The 16,597-nt window shown below is 44.5% G+C and overlaps 2 protein-coding genes across 2 annotated transcripts in view; both read right to left on the bottom strand.

Annotated features, from left to right (window-relative positions):
• The window catches only part of JAKMIP2 (janus kinase and microtubule interacting protein 2), a 38,539-nt gene extending 35,642 nt beyond the window's left edge, over positions 1–2,897 (bottom strand). Inside the window, exon 1 of the mRNA XM_066560403.1 lies at positions 2,799–2,897. The gene's annotated coding sequence lies outside the window, so the exon portion shown is untranslated. The remainder of the gene's footprint in view (positions 1–2,798) is intronic.
• Positions 2,898–4,320: 1,423 nt separating this feature from the next.
• CDC23 (cell division cycle 23) lies at positions 4,321–12,930 on the bottom strand. The gene is made up of 16 exons (XM_066560338.1): positions 12,806–12,930; positions 12,269–12,341; positions 11,248–11,385; positions 10,933–10,975; positions 10,466–10,571; positions 10,247–10,379; positions 9,076–9,253; positions 8,892–8,989; positions 8,592–8,673; positions 7,870–8,023; positions 7,622–7,741; positions 7,192–7,267; positions 6,855–6,916; positions 5,913–5,991; positions 5,695–5,814; positions 4,321–4,823 (listed from the first exon to the last, which is right to left on the bottom strand). Exons 1-16 carry the CDS (start codon positions 12,928–12,930, stop codon positions 4,653–4,655), a joined length of 1,758 nt encoding a protein of 585 aa, XP_066416435.1. The 3' UTR covers positions 4,321–4,652.
• Positions 12,931–16,597: the final 3,667 nt, after the last annotated feature.

The following is a 16,597-nucleotide window of genomic DNA, read 5'->3' as shown; positions in this document are numbered from 1 at the left end:
AGAGAGGAAAACCCCAGAGGTTATAATTAACAAACTACTTGGATTTCAAGTGCTCAAGCTACATCTGAGTTATACCAGCATTACAGCAGTGAAATCCATCCCCACACCTTTGTAATAGTTGGAGGACTATTTTTGTAACTTTCAAAACCACAATATCAACTATTAAATGAATTATTAGAGATCAACATTGAAAATTATTCTGGGCATCATTCTACAGTTACATTTCACAGCATTTCCCTGACTTGAATACCCTGAGGTCACTTATGCTTTGTAATGACAGAGAACTTATGCAGCATCTTTCCAGCTACATTGAAATCTTGAAAGTAAAAAGTCTACCAGAACCCAGCATATATTTACCAATGAAAATAGCCAATCACCTCTTTAAAATACAACCATACACAACCATACATAACCATACATACATAAGCCCACCTTATGTTCAATTCTTAATGTGCAGGATACCAAAGTTCTTACACAGAAGATTATTTAGCTGGGAATGGCCTCTGAAAGCAGAAGGATTATCAAAAGCCACTGAAAGGTGACAGTGGCAAGGTTCTCAGAACGGAGGCAGAGTCAATGCATTAGCAGTATCACAGAGCTTGAACTTAGGCTTGGAGAGGACACTGGAAATACCTGGCTCAAAATCATCTCCAAGGTGAGAGCCGTATTTCCCTATCTTAGGCACGACCAAAACAGTCAGTCAGAGAGCAGGAAGTCAGAAAGGTTGCAGTATGTCACTGACAGTCTAATCCTTTCTGCTAGGAGTTCTGCTGACAAAGCAAGGAATCCCAGCAGACCACCAAATCGCCACAGTTCTGGGAAACAAAGTCAAAGGGGCAATCCATCAACAGCTTCTGGCAGCCACCTCCATTGGGTAACTCCTATGGAAATCCCAGCAAAAACTTTCCAGCCTTTCCTCCCTGAGGCTTCTCCTTGGGATTTTGCTTCCTGTAGAAGCAAAGGTGGAACTGGCTCAAATCACACAGCTTGAGTAGAATCACAGAGTATCTCAAATTGGAAGGTACCCATAAGAACCACTGAGTCCAATTCCCTGCTTCTCACAGGACCACTTAATACTGAACCACATGACTAAGAGCATCATTCAGATGGTCTTTGACAGGTTTAGTGCCCTGACCACTTCCCTGGAAAGTCTGTTCCAGTACCCAGCCACCCTCTCAATGAAGCAGATTTTCCTACTGTACAGTCTGAACCTCCCCTGATGCAGCTTCATTCCATTTCCTTGTGTCCTACTGAGTCACCAGAGAGAGGAGATCAGCACCTCCCCATCTGCTGACCCCCTTGAGGAAGCTGTAGACTGTGATGAGGTCACCCCTCATCTTCTCTTCCCCAAGCTGAATAAAACAAGTGACCTCAGCTGCTCCTCCTAATCCTTGTCCTGAAGACTTTTCCCCATGCCTGCTCTGGATCCACTCTCAATAGTTTGATGTCCTTGTATCGCGGTGCCCATGGCATCTTTTGATTGACACAGAACTACTGACAGAGTACTTGTGTCTTGCTCCCTGTTCAACAATGACTGTCTCACCACTCCCAGATTTCACCAGAATCATACCCATTCCTAGAAAACCTTTCAAAATCAGCAAGTGTTCTGTCTGAGCCAGGTTGAGTACCATTTACAGCACAGCAGCGCTGGGTTTGAAATTCCTATGCAGAGCAGTAGGCCAGATCAATAGAAACAAAACCCGAGTCAGAGCAGAAGTAATAAACCTCATATTACTGCCTGAAAAGGAACAAAACATTCTCCTGATAGGCTACCTCGATGCTTAGATCAAGCATGATACCTGCACCACGGCAGAATCTGACCCAGCAAATCAGAGATGTTGAGAATGGGAGTCCAACATGTCACTTTACAGGTTAGGCACAGGACAGCATCAGAATGCAAATGTTTTATAAAAATGCATCTCTGCATTTTTTTTCTTGCAAGAGGTCAAAAAAAATTTTTAAAAATATGTTTCTATGTTCCCAACCTATAAGGTATGAGTAGCATCTTTTATTTGCATTCTCAGCAAAAACCAGAAACGAGTATAAAATGAGTATTCAGTGCCATAAGGTAACTCAAATGTAGGATCTAGATCTGTCGTAAGTGGCCAAAATGAAACTGAGGAATGGCAATCCCGTAATTTAAGCATAAATTGCACACCAGTCCAAGAGGCAGGTTTCCTCCATCAGTAGCTGTGAAAAAGGCATGCGTTGCATGTACAAAGAGATGCACTCTGCGGGGTCTGTGTTTGCAAGACAGAATGCCTTCTCACACATAGACACGCCAGCCCTGACAGCCCAGGACACGTACAGGTGCAATTATGAACATTCTGCTGGGCTGGAAACCTTGCGTACCGCCGTGGGAGCGGTGGAGCGGGCACAGAGGCATCGCGAGTGGAAATGAGCGCAGAGAGCGCCTGAAGGGCCGCGCTGGCCTCGCTCCGCTCGGGCTTCCCCGCGGCGCCGAGGCCCAGCCCGGGCGCCGCCGAACGCCCCCAGCCCTGAAGCATCCCTTCCCTTCCCTGCACCAGCCGCCGCACCCAGCGCGCCGCGCCCGCTTCGGGCGGACAATGACCGGCGGGCATACAATGGTGCAGGGCCGGCGGGAGCCTGAGGCGGCTGCGGGCTGCGCCTGCCACACCTCTCCCGCCATCTCCTCTCCATCACCGCTGGCTCCCGCTCGCGCTCCCCTCCCGTCCATCACCTCCATCCGCGCCGCCGCCCCGGCCCCCGCAGCCGGCCGGTCATTGTTCTACCGCCGCGGGCACCGGGCGACCCTCTCGGCCGCTGCCGCCGCTCACCGTGCCGCCAAGGAAAGACGCCGAGCGGCGAGGGATGAGCACGGCGCATCCATCTTCCTGCCGCCGCGGCGGCTCCAGCGCCCGCACCGGCCCCGCCGCCTCCTGCGCGCCGGCGCTGAGGGCGCGCGCCCGCCCCGCCGCCGCCGCCCCGCGGCCGAGGCTGCGCTGCCGGTCCGGGGCTGCGGCAGCCCCGCCCGCCCCGCCGCAGCTGCGCCCCGGCAGCGCCGGCAGCGCGGCGGGGAGCGCGGGCCGACCCGGCTGAGGGGGGCCCGCGGCGCCCGGCTCCCTCAGGACTCCCTGCCGGCGGGGCCCGAACAAACCAGCCTCTGAGGGCGAAGGGCCGCAGCCCTCGGACCGCAGTGACTCGAGCTGTCCGGCGTCTCCGTGGCCTCAAGCTGGAGCTCGCCCCAAGCCTTGCGACTTCCGAGGGACACACCTCATCACCAGTCTCCATTTGGACAGCACGTCAATGGCCACTATATTTGGGAGTGTGACCTTTGTCACCCTGGGGTCGACCTATCCAATCCATGTCTTTCCAGCTTAGAGACGAGGACACTGTCTGGAAGCCACAGTATCAAATGCTTTGCACAAGCGCAAGTAAATGACAAGAGTCACTCTTCGCTTATCCACCAGCACATTAATCCCCACGCAGAGAGCCAGTACCAAGTTTATCAAGCACAATTTGCTTGATTATTCCAGTACCCTAGTGACAACAATTTTATAAATGGTCTCATTGATATCCTCAGGTTTGCATGGAATTCGGAGAGCTCTTGGAAAATACATCAAGATCCAGTTTTACTGTTTAAAACCATCTGCAGTAGAAATGGTTGTTGAATGGATACTATGGGACATAGGACAGTAATTTCTAGAGATGCCCAGAACTAAGAACACGGGTTCCCTCTGCTCCATGGACAGAGAGCCCAGGGCTGTGACCCAGGTTTCCTGATGTGCCCACCTGTACAACTGGTCTCATGAAACACAGGAAGCTATGGCTAAATGGGAAGGGTTTATAAATGCTTTGTCCTTGATTTAAAGTCATGCCACAGACATAGGGGTGTGGCTGTAAATTTATAGGCTGTAAATTCTGAAAATCGATAGGCTGTAAATTCTGAAACAAAGGCATAATTATCTTTCTGCCTCCTTAACAAAATGATCCATTATAGTTCATTTGATTCCATTGCTACAGTACATATGGAACCTGAACCATAAAGCCCAAGAACTGTAACTTCATTATTTTTGAATTGTGCTATCCCAATTGCTTTTCTACTGAAAGACAAGACTATCCATCAGATCTACAGTGAGAACTCAGACAGCTGTCACCTGTAGCTATTTGGGATTCCTCTGACATTTGCCAATCCTTTAACATACCCATGGGACTATCTCTAAGTGCCTATTCTACTGCTGTGTAGTTCAAGACAAGCAAAAGTCATTACGTAGATAGGTAGGTAACAGTTTCTGATGAGGACAGCAGTGATACCACTAAGAGGTCCTCCAAAGAAGTGCAGTAAAGACCACAGGTAACTTAGCAGAATCAAACTTAAAATGTATTTTAACTCAAGCAGACAGCTCTTCCCAATGCCTCACTTAGCAGTCCTGTGTAGTGGGACATGTCTGCCCTCTGACTGGAATGACTTGGCGAGAAGTAGAGCAGGTTCTCACATTGCAGCTCAGGCACTTTCACATCAGGCTCCCCTTTCCCTGTTGGGGCCCATCTCTCTTCAGCTGTGGACTCTGCTAACTCCTTCCCTTTATGGGAGGGCAACAACAAAAGGAGGAATTTCCCTAGAAAGAAGTGGTTGCATCTCCCACTTGCAATGTCACATCCAATGCACAAGTTAGAAGTATCAGAATTGTTCATGGTGTTACAGAAGACAGATTGAGAGGGGAAACACGACGTGTGGGAGTGTTGTTGGCTGACAATGATGCCGGAAGGAAAAAGGGAGCAGCAACATCTGTGGATGATGTTTCTCCTTGGTTGCGAAGCTGTAAGATCTGGCGCAGCAGGGCTTTTCCTTCTTCTCTAGTCTGAAATTAATTTGTAGAAAAGAGAACATTAAAACTATGAATGGATGGTTTCTGGGTCAAATTCAGTATGTAAGCAGTGTAACTTAAAGTAGCTTGTCATTCTGTAAGGCTACAAGCTATAAAAGCCATTCTCAACTCTTTTTTCTTCTGCTCCTTAAAAATGTTAAGGTAAGTCACTTTTTTTCATTTTAGTCTTTCCTCCTTTTACTCCTGATTGGTGTGTTTCCTGGGTATTTCAGAGAACAGAACCACCAACCACTGAAGCTGTCTAAATATTCCAGCAAGAAGTAGATTGGGAAAACTTCAAATAAGGTGAATTCAGGTTGTAGAGAGCTCCAGGCAGCTTTGTCAAGGACAGGCCAAACACCCTGCACTCATGGTTAGTGTCTACCACTAGGCTGAAATTAAAAATCCCGAACTGCCCACTTACAGATACATAACATCACAGAGTATGAAGCTGCACACAAAACCCAAGTACTATTATGCTCTCTGTGCCGTCTACACACAGAATATGAGGAAAAAGGTTTTAAAAGTACCACCACTACACAGTGTGTGGGAGTTTGAGACCATTTCACTAACACCAAGATTTTTAGCAGCTGTAAGACTGCCATGTGAAGCTTCAAATTCTTTTACTTAGTGAATTCCAATGAGGAATGGTTCAGTTTCACTATCTACACCACATTCCATGATTTTTATCAACCATACTCAGCATAACTGATCAGGCATAGATGACAACCACCATTCAGGATGTAACTTGTATGGTAGACAGCCCTTATTCCTTCATAGAAGACTCCTTCTACTCTGAGGGGAGCCAAGGTCAAGGTCATAGATCCCTTAAGGAAGAAGCACCAAAGACTGCGCAGGTACTCACATCATTGAAGGCACAGCATTTCTGAGCACATGCTGAGGCTTCATCCCAAAGCTTACATTTGAAGTAATACTGGGCCAGGTAACGAAATGCAGTGCTGACCTCCAGGTGCTCCACTACCTCCTACAGTGAGTGGGGTAAAAAACATCATTTGTAAGTGCCTTCCAAAGTAGCTGCACACCATGTTTACTTCTCCTTTTATTCCCAAGCTATCTTCTTACCCCACAGGAATAGATATCCTGGATGTATTTGATGTAGCATTGAGCTGCCTGTTCAGATTCATTCAGCTGTTCATGCAACCTACAAAAGGAAAAAAGTGGGTCACTGGAACAAGGCTGCCCTGTTGAAGACCTTCTCGGTCTATGAGAATGTACATGCTCACCCTGACCTGGACTAAAGCCAGGTCCTTTCCTTCAGAATTTGCAGGACATGCGACATGTACTACCCCTTGTGGAAGGAGATGATCCAGTTTGCATTCATGCTGACAGACAGAGAGGCAGTCAGACAGTGACTAGACAGCTAGAAGCAGTGACAACCAAAGCAGGGGCCTTGGTATATTCTGTTGCATTTTAAAACTTAACAGACCTTTGCCATTCTACTTACTCACTATTTCCTCCAGTGCTCCTTCTTCCCCTGCTACAATCCAAATTTGTACAGCAGTTTCACTTTTCATCTGCCCCTTTTTTTCCCCTCTTCGCTTTTCCCACTTTATACTACTTTATCCCCACCAAAAAAAAATTAGTGCTGATGTCACAGTATTCACATTAGACCTCTTTCAATGTCACAGCTATATACTAGAAAGGAAAAATAAAACCAAACTACAATTTTATACATCATGTACTGTCACGGTCTGCTTTTAAGTTGCAATACAACAAATAAAATTGCTAGTACTACATGCTCAAAACACCTCAGGATTCAGAAGTCATTTGCAACCCACATAATGCTATCATTCTCTCTAGTTATCCTGATGGAAACAAAGATAAAGCTGGACACCAAAATTTGCAGTCACTACAGCCCTAAAGATACCAATTCTTACACAGCTCCAAAAGTCATATTAGCTAACAGCAATTCCACTTGTTTACATTCTATATTTTATCATTGGGTATCAAAGTGTGACTTGCATTTAACACAACCGTGACAGTTCAGTGAGGGTACATACTCACTTGGCGAGTTTCACAAGTGCCATTTTCTCCACATCTCCCACAGCATAAGCTCTCCAATAGCACTGTCAAGGAAGGAAAATCAGTGAAGCATGCCACAAAAATTAGTCCAGCTCATGAATCCAGCATGCAAATCAGAAACAAAAAATTACAGGGATTGTCAGCAAAGAGGGCATGTATCTGTAGACAACTCCTTATTTATCAGCTGCTCTAGTTATACTGCAGCAGTACTTCCCCAGCTGTAACTGCCAATGAGTTTAGGTAGCACTAGCTACGTAATTTTGCTGCAATTTCACCCAGTGTTCTGGAAGACACCCTAGTCTTACACATCAGTTCTCACCTTCTTAGCTTCCACCAACTGATTGAGTTTCTCATAGCATTCTCCTAGAGCAACCAGCATACGAGAGTCATTTGGTCTGTAAAAGAGCAATTCTTCAGGTAGTTTAATGGACTGCCAGCTGATCTCAGGGTGAGGAGAAGATGGGGGGTGGTCAAGGGAAAAAAATAATCTACACCTGGCAGTCTGTCATGTCTTTTGCATAAAGCATCACTCTTACTCCCAACCAGTCACCCTCAACATTTAACTGACAAAGCTTTTGTTAACAGTTAACTGACACAACTAAAAGGATTTGGAACAGTGGGACTGCACACATCACAAAGCATAGATGGTTTTTTCCTTCCCCAACTTAGTTCTTGCATGTAAACTCCTTAGCCAGTATCAACCAGGTCAGAATGAAGACCGATAAACATGGCTCCATTCTCAGCCCTACCTGAGCTGGTGGGCCCGTCGGTAGTAGTAGAGACAGTAAAATGGCATTTTGAGGATTTCATAGGTTTGCCCCAAGCCATACCATGCTCTGTAGTCCCTTTTGTTCACCTCTATTGCATGCCTGTCAATGAAAAGGAGATGAAATAGACAGAAAGTCAGGATCAAAACCAAGTCCAGCAAAACACTAAGAAAAAATAGAAGATACTACTTCAGAAGCAAACACAATTTTGTGCAGTACATGAGCGGTACCTATAAGCCTGGATAGCTGCAGATGTGTTCTTCATCTCCATATACTCATGTCCCATAAGTGTCCAGGCTCCCAGATAACGAGGATTCAGTTTCAAGGCCCTCTGGAAATAGAGTGCTGCTTTTTCATGCTGGGAACGCAAGCTGTAATAATTTCCTAAAGTAAAAGGCATAATATTTAAATAATTTTTTAAAACCCACAACCAATCAACGAAAAAAGCCAACACCAATAGAGAAGTAGAAAAAATGATGTAATGTGCATTATCTACTAACAAATTAAAAAGAGTCCTAATAAAGAGAGAACTAACTCAAACCTCAAGAGACCTAATAGCATTCTGTTCACCAGTCTTCTGGTCAATCCTTTTCCAGTTGTACCAATCCATTTATGATTCCATTGCCTTGGAGTGTCATGATCTAACAAATTAATTTCCTGCTCCTGACACAACTATTTCTACTGGAGTTTGAAGACTATAAACGGATTTTTAGGTACATGGGTCTACTTTCTACCCTAGTACTATTACAGCAGCTTTCAGAGAGAAATGAGGGAAAAGGGTACTCTCTCATTTTGTCTAATTTTCAGGCTGCCTGAATCCAAATTCAAAAAGTGGTGATTTTAATTGCCTTGCCAGCTTATCACTTCCTCAAGTGTTTCCAAGATTCCCTCACACAGCCTACACACAGCAAAATAAGATGTAAAAATAACATGTTAAAGAATTGGCTCTCACCAATTACACAGCAGGTCTCAACACGGTACTTGTCTATCTCACAGAGATTATGAGCCAGGTAGCTCAACTCAGGCTTCATGCTCTAGTGGAACAAAAGAATCAAGTAATGAGAGAGTACATTATGCTTTGAAAGAAATTGCAGTAAGCAAATGGCAATGCATACAGTGCCTCTCTTCCATGGAGTTGGGAAGAGGAGAGCAAGTATTCAGAGAGGCCAGACAGCACCAGCTGCTTTACCCGTGTTTAACATACCTCCAACAAACACCATCACTACGGACAGGCCACAGGAAGAATGCTTACCCTTACATAGAGCAAGTTGGAGAAAGTGTCCATGTTTTCTATCCTGTAAGGATCTTGTTTCCTCAGCTCATTAAAGATCGATAAAGCTTTGTCAATATCTGATGAAAGAACAGCATATGGGACATCAACAACTATAAAAGCCCAGTTTGCATTAAGGGGGTCATTCCTACTTAGTGTCACTGACCTCTTATATTGTGGTAGGCAACTGCAATCTGAGAGATGATATAAGTGCTTTTGGAAAATCCTGCATCAATGAGAGACTGATACTTCTGTAGAGCTTCCTCTATCAGCTGCAGCTCTGTATAAATGTGTGCAAGAAAGAACTCTTTCATCCATGTATCTGGCAAGGACAGGAACTTCAGCTAGCAAGAATCAAAGAAAAGAGATGAAAATCAGAAAAGATAACAATCAGAAGTATTCTACAAGGTACACATCGCAAAGAATCCATTCTCTTCCCTCCAATGACTTAGTAGATGGTCCTGAGGTAGGAGGCCTTCCTGCAGTCGCTTTCTTAAACCCATTTGGTCAATCAGGGAAGAAATTGCCTTCAAATATGACATTACCTGGCTCTTGCTGCAGCTATTAAATTCAGACTTTCTTCCTATGTTTATACATCAATACCATAACACTAATTTCAATGAACCATGTAAGCAGACTCAAAATTATATAACGAAACTGCACTTCCCTTTTTCCACGAATTGGTAACACTCCTCTGTATCACTTTTTAAAACGTTTTTTAAGTACTGTTTTAAATACTTCATCATGCAGAATTTACTGAAGAATTCCAGAAGTGGACTCAAATTCCATACAGAAAGAAAAATAATCTATTTTGGTTTTATATCTGAAGTTCGTTTCCCTGATACAATTCACCTCCTATGTGGCTTTGTACATTATCTTTTCAGCTTTGAAAATAGCAATTCTATATATCCTTTCAAGCAATGAGAAGTGCTCAATAACTGAGGAATTAGAACCAGATTAATAAAAAATAAAAAAGGGGTACCTCTTAGGAGGATCTCCTTCATGTGACAAGATGATAACTCCTGACAGTGACAACTGCTTCCAAAAATACATGAATTGGAAATTTCTTAAACCACTTCGTGGGGGAATGATAAGAAATTAGCTGTGCCTGTATAAAGATTTTCAAGCTACAGCACGACAAGCTATTGAAGATAAAGAGGCTTTTACAACATAATTTACAGTCATGGATTGCCTTGTCTGACAGAGGCAATCCATTCTGTGTCTCACAGAATGAAGCAGTGGGCAACATCAATCTTGTGGAAACAGAAACACTGTTCACTGCATCAGGCTAAACTCTTGAGATTTGTTACCACATCTCGGTATCTCCAAAGTTTTACCATCTCTTTATCTGTAATCAAGTTGCAAAGTTCCAGCCAAGCTCCCCAGTGCAAAGGCAGAACATGAGCAGCTTCAACAAACACATCTATTGCTTCTTTCACGAGGTCCAGTTTCCGCAGCACAACACCATACCTGCAAAAAAAAAGTATCAGGTTGACAAAAATCATGTAATTCTGCATATCCACACAAATATATAAGAAATACATGCAAACACTTACAGATAAAGGCCAAATCCATCCAGTTCCTGTGCCTTGTGTTTCTTGCTGAGCTCAACTCTCAATTCTCGTAGAGCTTCATTTTTCACCTGTCCTTTTTCCAGAGGTCCTACATGAAGAGAACGTCACACAGCTAGCTTTCAATAAGGAGTCTCACCACAGCAATGCCAAGTCTAGGGTACAGTCAGAATTATCACTGACATGACGGCTTCCCAGCCTGTGTTTATGTTCCCCATTTTAAAGAAAATTGCTTAGTCTGGTCGTCCAGTTTAAAAGAGGACCCCGAAGAGATGAAAATCTGCAACCTCTAATTAAGCCAATGAATCGAAAGAGAATGAAAGAAATCATGTTACAGCACCTATTATCCAAAAAATTGAGGGGAAAGCCATAGACCCAAGGTGAGTTACAAGAAGAGTCAACAGCAAAAGCTTCATTATCTCATCAAGCATTCCTTGACACCAGAGACTTACCCAAACTATCAACTGTCTCATCATCCTTTTTCTTTTCCCCCGACTGTGGAAAAGAAAGAAAATCTAAGATTATATTATAATAGTGTTTTTCCTGTGTTTGCTGCAGCACTTGCAGCAGTGTTTAAACGGAGTTTTCACAGACAGCACAGTTCTGAAAAGAACAGCCCTATCTTTCTTTACCCCCAACACAGAATTTTGACTTCAAGGTGGTCATTAGGAACCAAGCAAAAGAATAAGCAAAAAAATAATATATGCCAGGGAGGGGTTAGAAGCAGAGGAGTTCAGTGCTAGGAGGCAACCCTTTTTCTACCTTACCAGGTATCTGGAGTACATGTACAAGAAGTAAGCTTTCTGGCTCTTGCAGCCCTGTAAAAAGTAGGCAGCCCTGTCATATTCCTTCAGATCGAAGTAAGACTTGGCCAACGTGTAGGCATCCAGATCACGAGCATCCTCCTGCAGGGACACACAAGAGTTTTAAGACCCAAGAAGCTCTGACATACTTTAGGAAAATCATGGTTACAAACATAGCAGTGAAATTGCTCCAAAAGCTAAAAATGTAGTTTGTCCATCTTTAGAGATGGTTTGAGCAGTATCAGAAAAGTTCCTCCATGCCCTTGCATGAGCCAATTCTAGAGTTCTCAAATAACAAGTACAGACTATTTAAGAACATTTAAAATAAATGGTGAGATTTCAGAAACAAATTGTGGCAAGCTGCCAGAAGGCAAGGCTTAGCTGTTCAATTAGTATGAAAAACCATAAACAAGAAATCTGCTCAGGAATTCCATATAAGAGAATATTAATCTGCAAACATACAAGAGAACACTTCCTTGGTAATTATACCTTGAAATGTATTTATGACTTGTTACACTTCTATAACACACCAGGACACGCACCTATGAGTTCTACTGTATTCCTACAGAGGTGGGGATGGAGACACAACTTGTTTCTCTTGTGTCCTAACAAGCACAAGTTTAATGGCAAAACATAATTTGTATTAAAATAAATTTTGACCTCAGTAAAGAGGAATAAAAATAAACTAGCAGGCATGTGATTTCAAATTTGGCTTACAGAGTGCTTCATTTAGGACACAGCAACAGATAATGCTTTCATCTGGGAAAGCACATTGAGCTCTCTGGCCCTGTTGAACACACTATGGAAAGATGCTCCCAGCATTATGGCAAGATCAGAGCCCACTGCTGACTCCCGCCCGTGGGATTTGGGAGATTGCAGTCGCATATTTTCCTCCATAGTTAAGATTAAACAGCTCACCCACATGAGCTGCAGCACCTTCTAGGGCTCACAGCCACTTCCCCCTGAGCACAGCCTGGGCCCGTACCTCGGTGAGCACGGGGGGAGGCGGCAGCTCGCTCAGTGGCAGTGGCTCCAGGGCGAATGCAAGTTCAGCAGCCCTGAGGGAAAGAGAGCATTAGGATTATTGAATCATCGAGGTTGGAGGACACCTGTGAGATCATCAAGTCCAACCGTCGGCCCAGCACTACCAGCGTAATCCCTAAACCACATCATCTAGCGCCAGATGCAGACACCTCTTAAGAACCTCCAGTGACTCCACCACCTCCCTGGGAAACCTATTTCAGTGCCTGACCACCTGAACATTCAAAAAATATTTTCCAATATCTTATCGAATCTCCCCTATCTCAACTCAGGGCCATTTCCTCTGGTCCCCTCCCCGCAGGCACAGAAGAGACTGGCTCCCACCTCACTAAAAACTCCTTTCAGGGAGCTGCAAAAAATGATGAGGTACCCACAAGCCTCCTCTTGTCGAGACTAAACAAACCTAGCTCCGTCCCATCCTCCCTCCCGGCACAGAACATGTTAGCCCGGGGTCCGCCGAGCTGTGCCCGGCCCCGCTCACCACTTCCCGCTGTGCTGCAGCCCGCGCTCGCGGCTCCGCTCCGCCACACTCAGCAGCTGCTTCTTGATCTCCCGCAGATCCGAGAAGTCGCCGCCGCCCGCCGCCACCATTGCCGCCGCCGCCATCGCGCCAGCCCCGCCAATCACAGACCCGCACACTGCGTGCCAACTCGCCAGCCAGACCAATCACAGTCCCGTCCGCCGTTCTGGCCAATCACAGCCCCGCACACTGCGTGCCCGCCTGCCGGCCCGGCCAATCAAAGCCTCGAGCACTGCGCTCCCCCGCCCCTATACGGAGTCGTCTGCCTGGGCGAGTGCGAGCGGCCTCGTGACCAATCCTAGGCGCGCGCAGGAGCCGTGCCGCCCGATTGGCCGATTGTGGCGGCCGCGCGCAGGAGCCGTGCCTCCTGATTGGCCGGTTGTGTTTGAACTGGCAGCAAGTTCACTGATGGAGAAAAGAGCGTCACATCGTAAAAGATTTCTGGTTTTTTGATGAGCTGTGAATGACACTAATTTTTACACTGACTCCAGTATAGAGTCTAAGGCTACCACTGGCCTTCACTGTAGTGATGACTACTATGAAAATTTCAAGGATGCGTTGATCTGGAACGGTTTCATCTGGAGTCACCTACTGAAATTAAGATTGCTCCAGAAAGGTTTACAGAGATAGGAAATGCCCAGTTTGTCGTTAAAGTGGGAAATCATGAGTTATTTATAGTCTCCAATGTTTTTTCAAAGAGACAAAGCAAATTAGACCATTATTTGAAGTATAATTTTAGCCAAATGTTTTGCAAGTTCAGTTGTAGCTTTGACAGAAAATACTTCTATTACTCTGCCGGCCCATATGTCCAAAACACAAATAAAAACTTCTTTGTTATTGTTGTTACTACACAGATGGGTCTAGTCAACACAAAGCCTAACTTATACCTCATTCTCTCTCTCTTTGCCCCATCTCAGAACACATGTGAAAAGAGCTTCAGAATTTTTTTCGATGATGCATTTTTGTTGTACTTCCCATCTCTTTTATGTTCTCCATATGTAGGGATCAGCTGTTAGTGCTCTATGCTCCTAAACATTATATTTGGTATTTGTTTGAGTCCATTAGTTGGACTCAATGATCTTATCCAATCAAAATGATTCTGTGATTCTCTGCTGGTTTTAATATAAGGATGTTCAGTTTTTACATGAATACAAAGAGTGATATTTGAAGAAATCTGTATGTGTGTGTGAGGTGTATGAAGTAATTTTATTAAGGTCTGTTTATCTTCAGTTTTGGGCCCACTGGGTATTGTGTGCTGTTTTCCCAATGGAAACTGTGACAATATGTTTGAAGTGAGATTTCAATACAAAATACTGAACCTGCTGCAAAAATGCACAAAGTGCTACTTCTCTTCTTGCAGAAATCTAAGCAAAATACCCTTTGAGTCACGTTCTGTGTGTGAGCCCTGGGCAACTGCGACCCAGCTTTTCACATGCCTGCTCCTCTGGAAGAAAAGCGTTTCTGGCAGCGGTGACACACGGCGCTGCCCGTGGCAATTCGTGTTTCGGTCCCTAAGCGGGTTTGGGTCCCGGGGCCGCGCCCGCGGCCGGAGCCGGTCCCTGTGGTTCCGCTGCGCGGCAGCAGAGGGCGCTGCGCGCTCGCGAGCAGCGGGGCGGGGGAGGAGCGCTCGGCCGGGCCCGGCGGTTCCGCGGCTCCGTAACGGGAACTCGCGACTCTCCGCCGTTCCATCCTCTGATAGATGGCTCTGAAGTAACACCCGAGGCTGGCATTTAGAGCCAGGAGACTAATTAAATCCTCCGTGCGTGAAAACAGACAGATAGCATCTTGGGGAAATACAGATTAACTGAGCAGTACTGACTGGGTGCTCTAGGAAGCGGGGACCTTGAGGCCCTTGTTATTCCACAGCTACCTGGATGAGATTGTCTCTAGTCCCTCCGAGAAACATACTGACAAAAACAAGGAATGTCGGTGATGGAAGGGTGGGAATTGTGTCCATCATCCCAATGGGTTGTGTAGGTGCTTTAAAAGGAATTTTTTTTTCAAATCTACAGTTAATCTCGATGAAGTCCTGTTAAGTGGTCTTTACCAAGTGAAGCGTCTTGTTAATACAGTTCATTTCATCTGTTGGCAGTTAGAGAATTGAACTTCTTTATTATGATGCTGTAAAACTGTGTTTTTTAACTTTTTAGAAGATCAACCATGATTACAGTTTCCTGTATAATTTTACACTGAGAAGTCTGATGTTATAAGAACTTATTTTCTACTATTGGTTGTATTCACCATTGATCATAGTTAACACAACTCCCACTTTTGCTTTTTGTAGTCTGTTGGGACATCATTCATGTTAAAACTTGGAAAGCACGTGACTCTAAAGTACGAGGGAAACCATTTATACTTGATTTAAATTGAGACGAAATAATAAATTTGCACCAACTGGGGATAGTTTCAAAGGGTAGGAGACCTGAATTCCAGGAAATCTGCCTATGACTCAGTTAGTATAGCATTGTGATATCAGAGTAGGCTATTGTGTAGTCAATAATGTCATTTTTCCCCCCTCTCCCTCTTGTTCAGATCTCAATTGTTTTCTTGGGAGGTTAATTGAGATGAAGTGATATAAAATGCCTCTGAATGCCTCTGAGAGCTGTGGACTAATGCAGTAAAAGTGTTTATTATGTCTGAATCACTTCTCCATATCTGAAAAATTCATTGACTCATGACATGTATTTTCTAGTTTTAGGAGATTTGGTTTAATTGCAGCTTTTGATGAGCTTGGAAGTAGTGGCAGTTAGGTGTGCATATCTAGCCCATATGCTCTGAGAAAACCAGCATGCACCATTTACTTAGCATATTGCCCACTAAGACCTCTGGATATCACAGTGAGATTCTAAAGAATCATGCAGACACTTAATATACTGTTATTCAAGAACCTTCATGTTGTTGCTAAACTGCAGTTCCCTATTTAATGGAGCATGGACTTGCTTCCTTTTCAGGAGACCAAGAAATTTGTTTTAACCAGTTGTCAAAATTATGGCTAGGCTGAACATTAGGAACTAGGAATTTGTTTAATTGGGTTGTATTTAGTGTGCTGCTGTGCATCCTTGAAGTCATGGAGGAGAAGGGAGTCTGCATACAACACAAGGAGTAGTGATCATTTTGCCACACGTGCAGCTGGAATCTACAATTGCTGAGCAGCCTGGGCACTGCTGAGATCCTGCAGCCTGTGGCTCTACTGGCACTGCTGTCTGACACAAGTGTGTGGTGAGAAGGTTGGTCCTACATCTGTCATCCTCCCTTCAGTGCTAATGACTATGTACCCAGGCAGTAATGAAAAACTAATTTGGTTTCAAATCCATTGCTGTTTTTTCTTGTGGCCACTGAAGTCAAGAGTGAGGCAAGTGAATTTGGGAAGGCAGAACTGCCCCTTTTGTCATTGATGAAAGCTTATGCTGGAAGAAGTAGAAGTCATTGACATGCAATGATTTTTTTTCCCTAACCTCCCTGAAGGAGGGAAGTAAATAGTGCTGCTGCTAAAAAAAAAAAAAAAAAAAAAAAAAGTAAAAAAGCTGCTGTTAGTTTCTTTATGTGTAAGCTTTGTTACTGAGCAAGTAAGAACAAATTTCTAGTCAGGAAACTTACAAATTCTTTCTGAAAATCCTTATTTATATTTGGTGTGTCCAGGCACTTTCCCCCCCTTTTCATTATACTTACTCTCCATTTGAGAAAAGAGGAGGATATTTCATGGTGAACAGCAATCCGTTGCTATGTTTTAAGGCAGTACCATTTTATACAGTT

Source organism: Molothrus aeneus, chromosome 15 (assembly GCF_037042795.1).
Source record: "Molothrus aeneus isolate 106 chromosome 15, BPBGC_Maene_1.0, whole genome shotgun sequence".
Taxonomy (NCBI): domain Eukaryota; kingdom Metazoa; phylum Chordata; class Aves; order Passeriformes; family Icteridae; genus Molothrus; species Molothrus aeneus.
This window is presented reverse-complemented; position numbering and strand designations above follow the sequence as displayed.

Bases quoted from the DNA above. Each gene is read 5' to 3' on its own strand.
- CDC23 (XM_066560338.1), bottom strand. From the start codon at position 12,930: ATGGCGGCGGCGGCAATGGTGGCGGCGGGCGGCGGCGACTTCTCGGAT. The intron at 6,917-7,191 runs GTGAGAACTGAT...CTTCCTTGACAG, and splicing joins AGTTGGTGGAAGCTAAGAAG to TGCTATTGGAGAGCTTATGC. The intron at 5,992-6,854 runs GTGAGTATGTAC...TTCCTTTTGTAG, and splicing joins GCACTTGTGAAACTCGCCAA to GTTGCATGAACAGCTGAATG.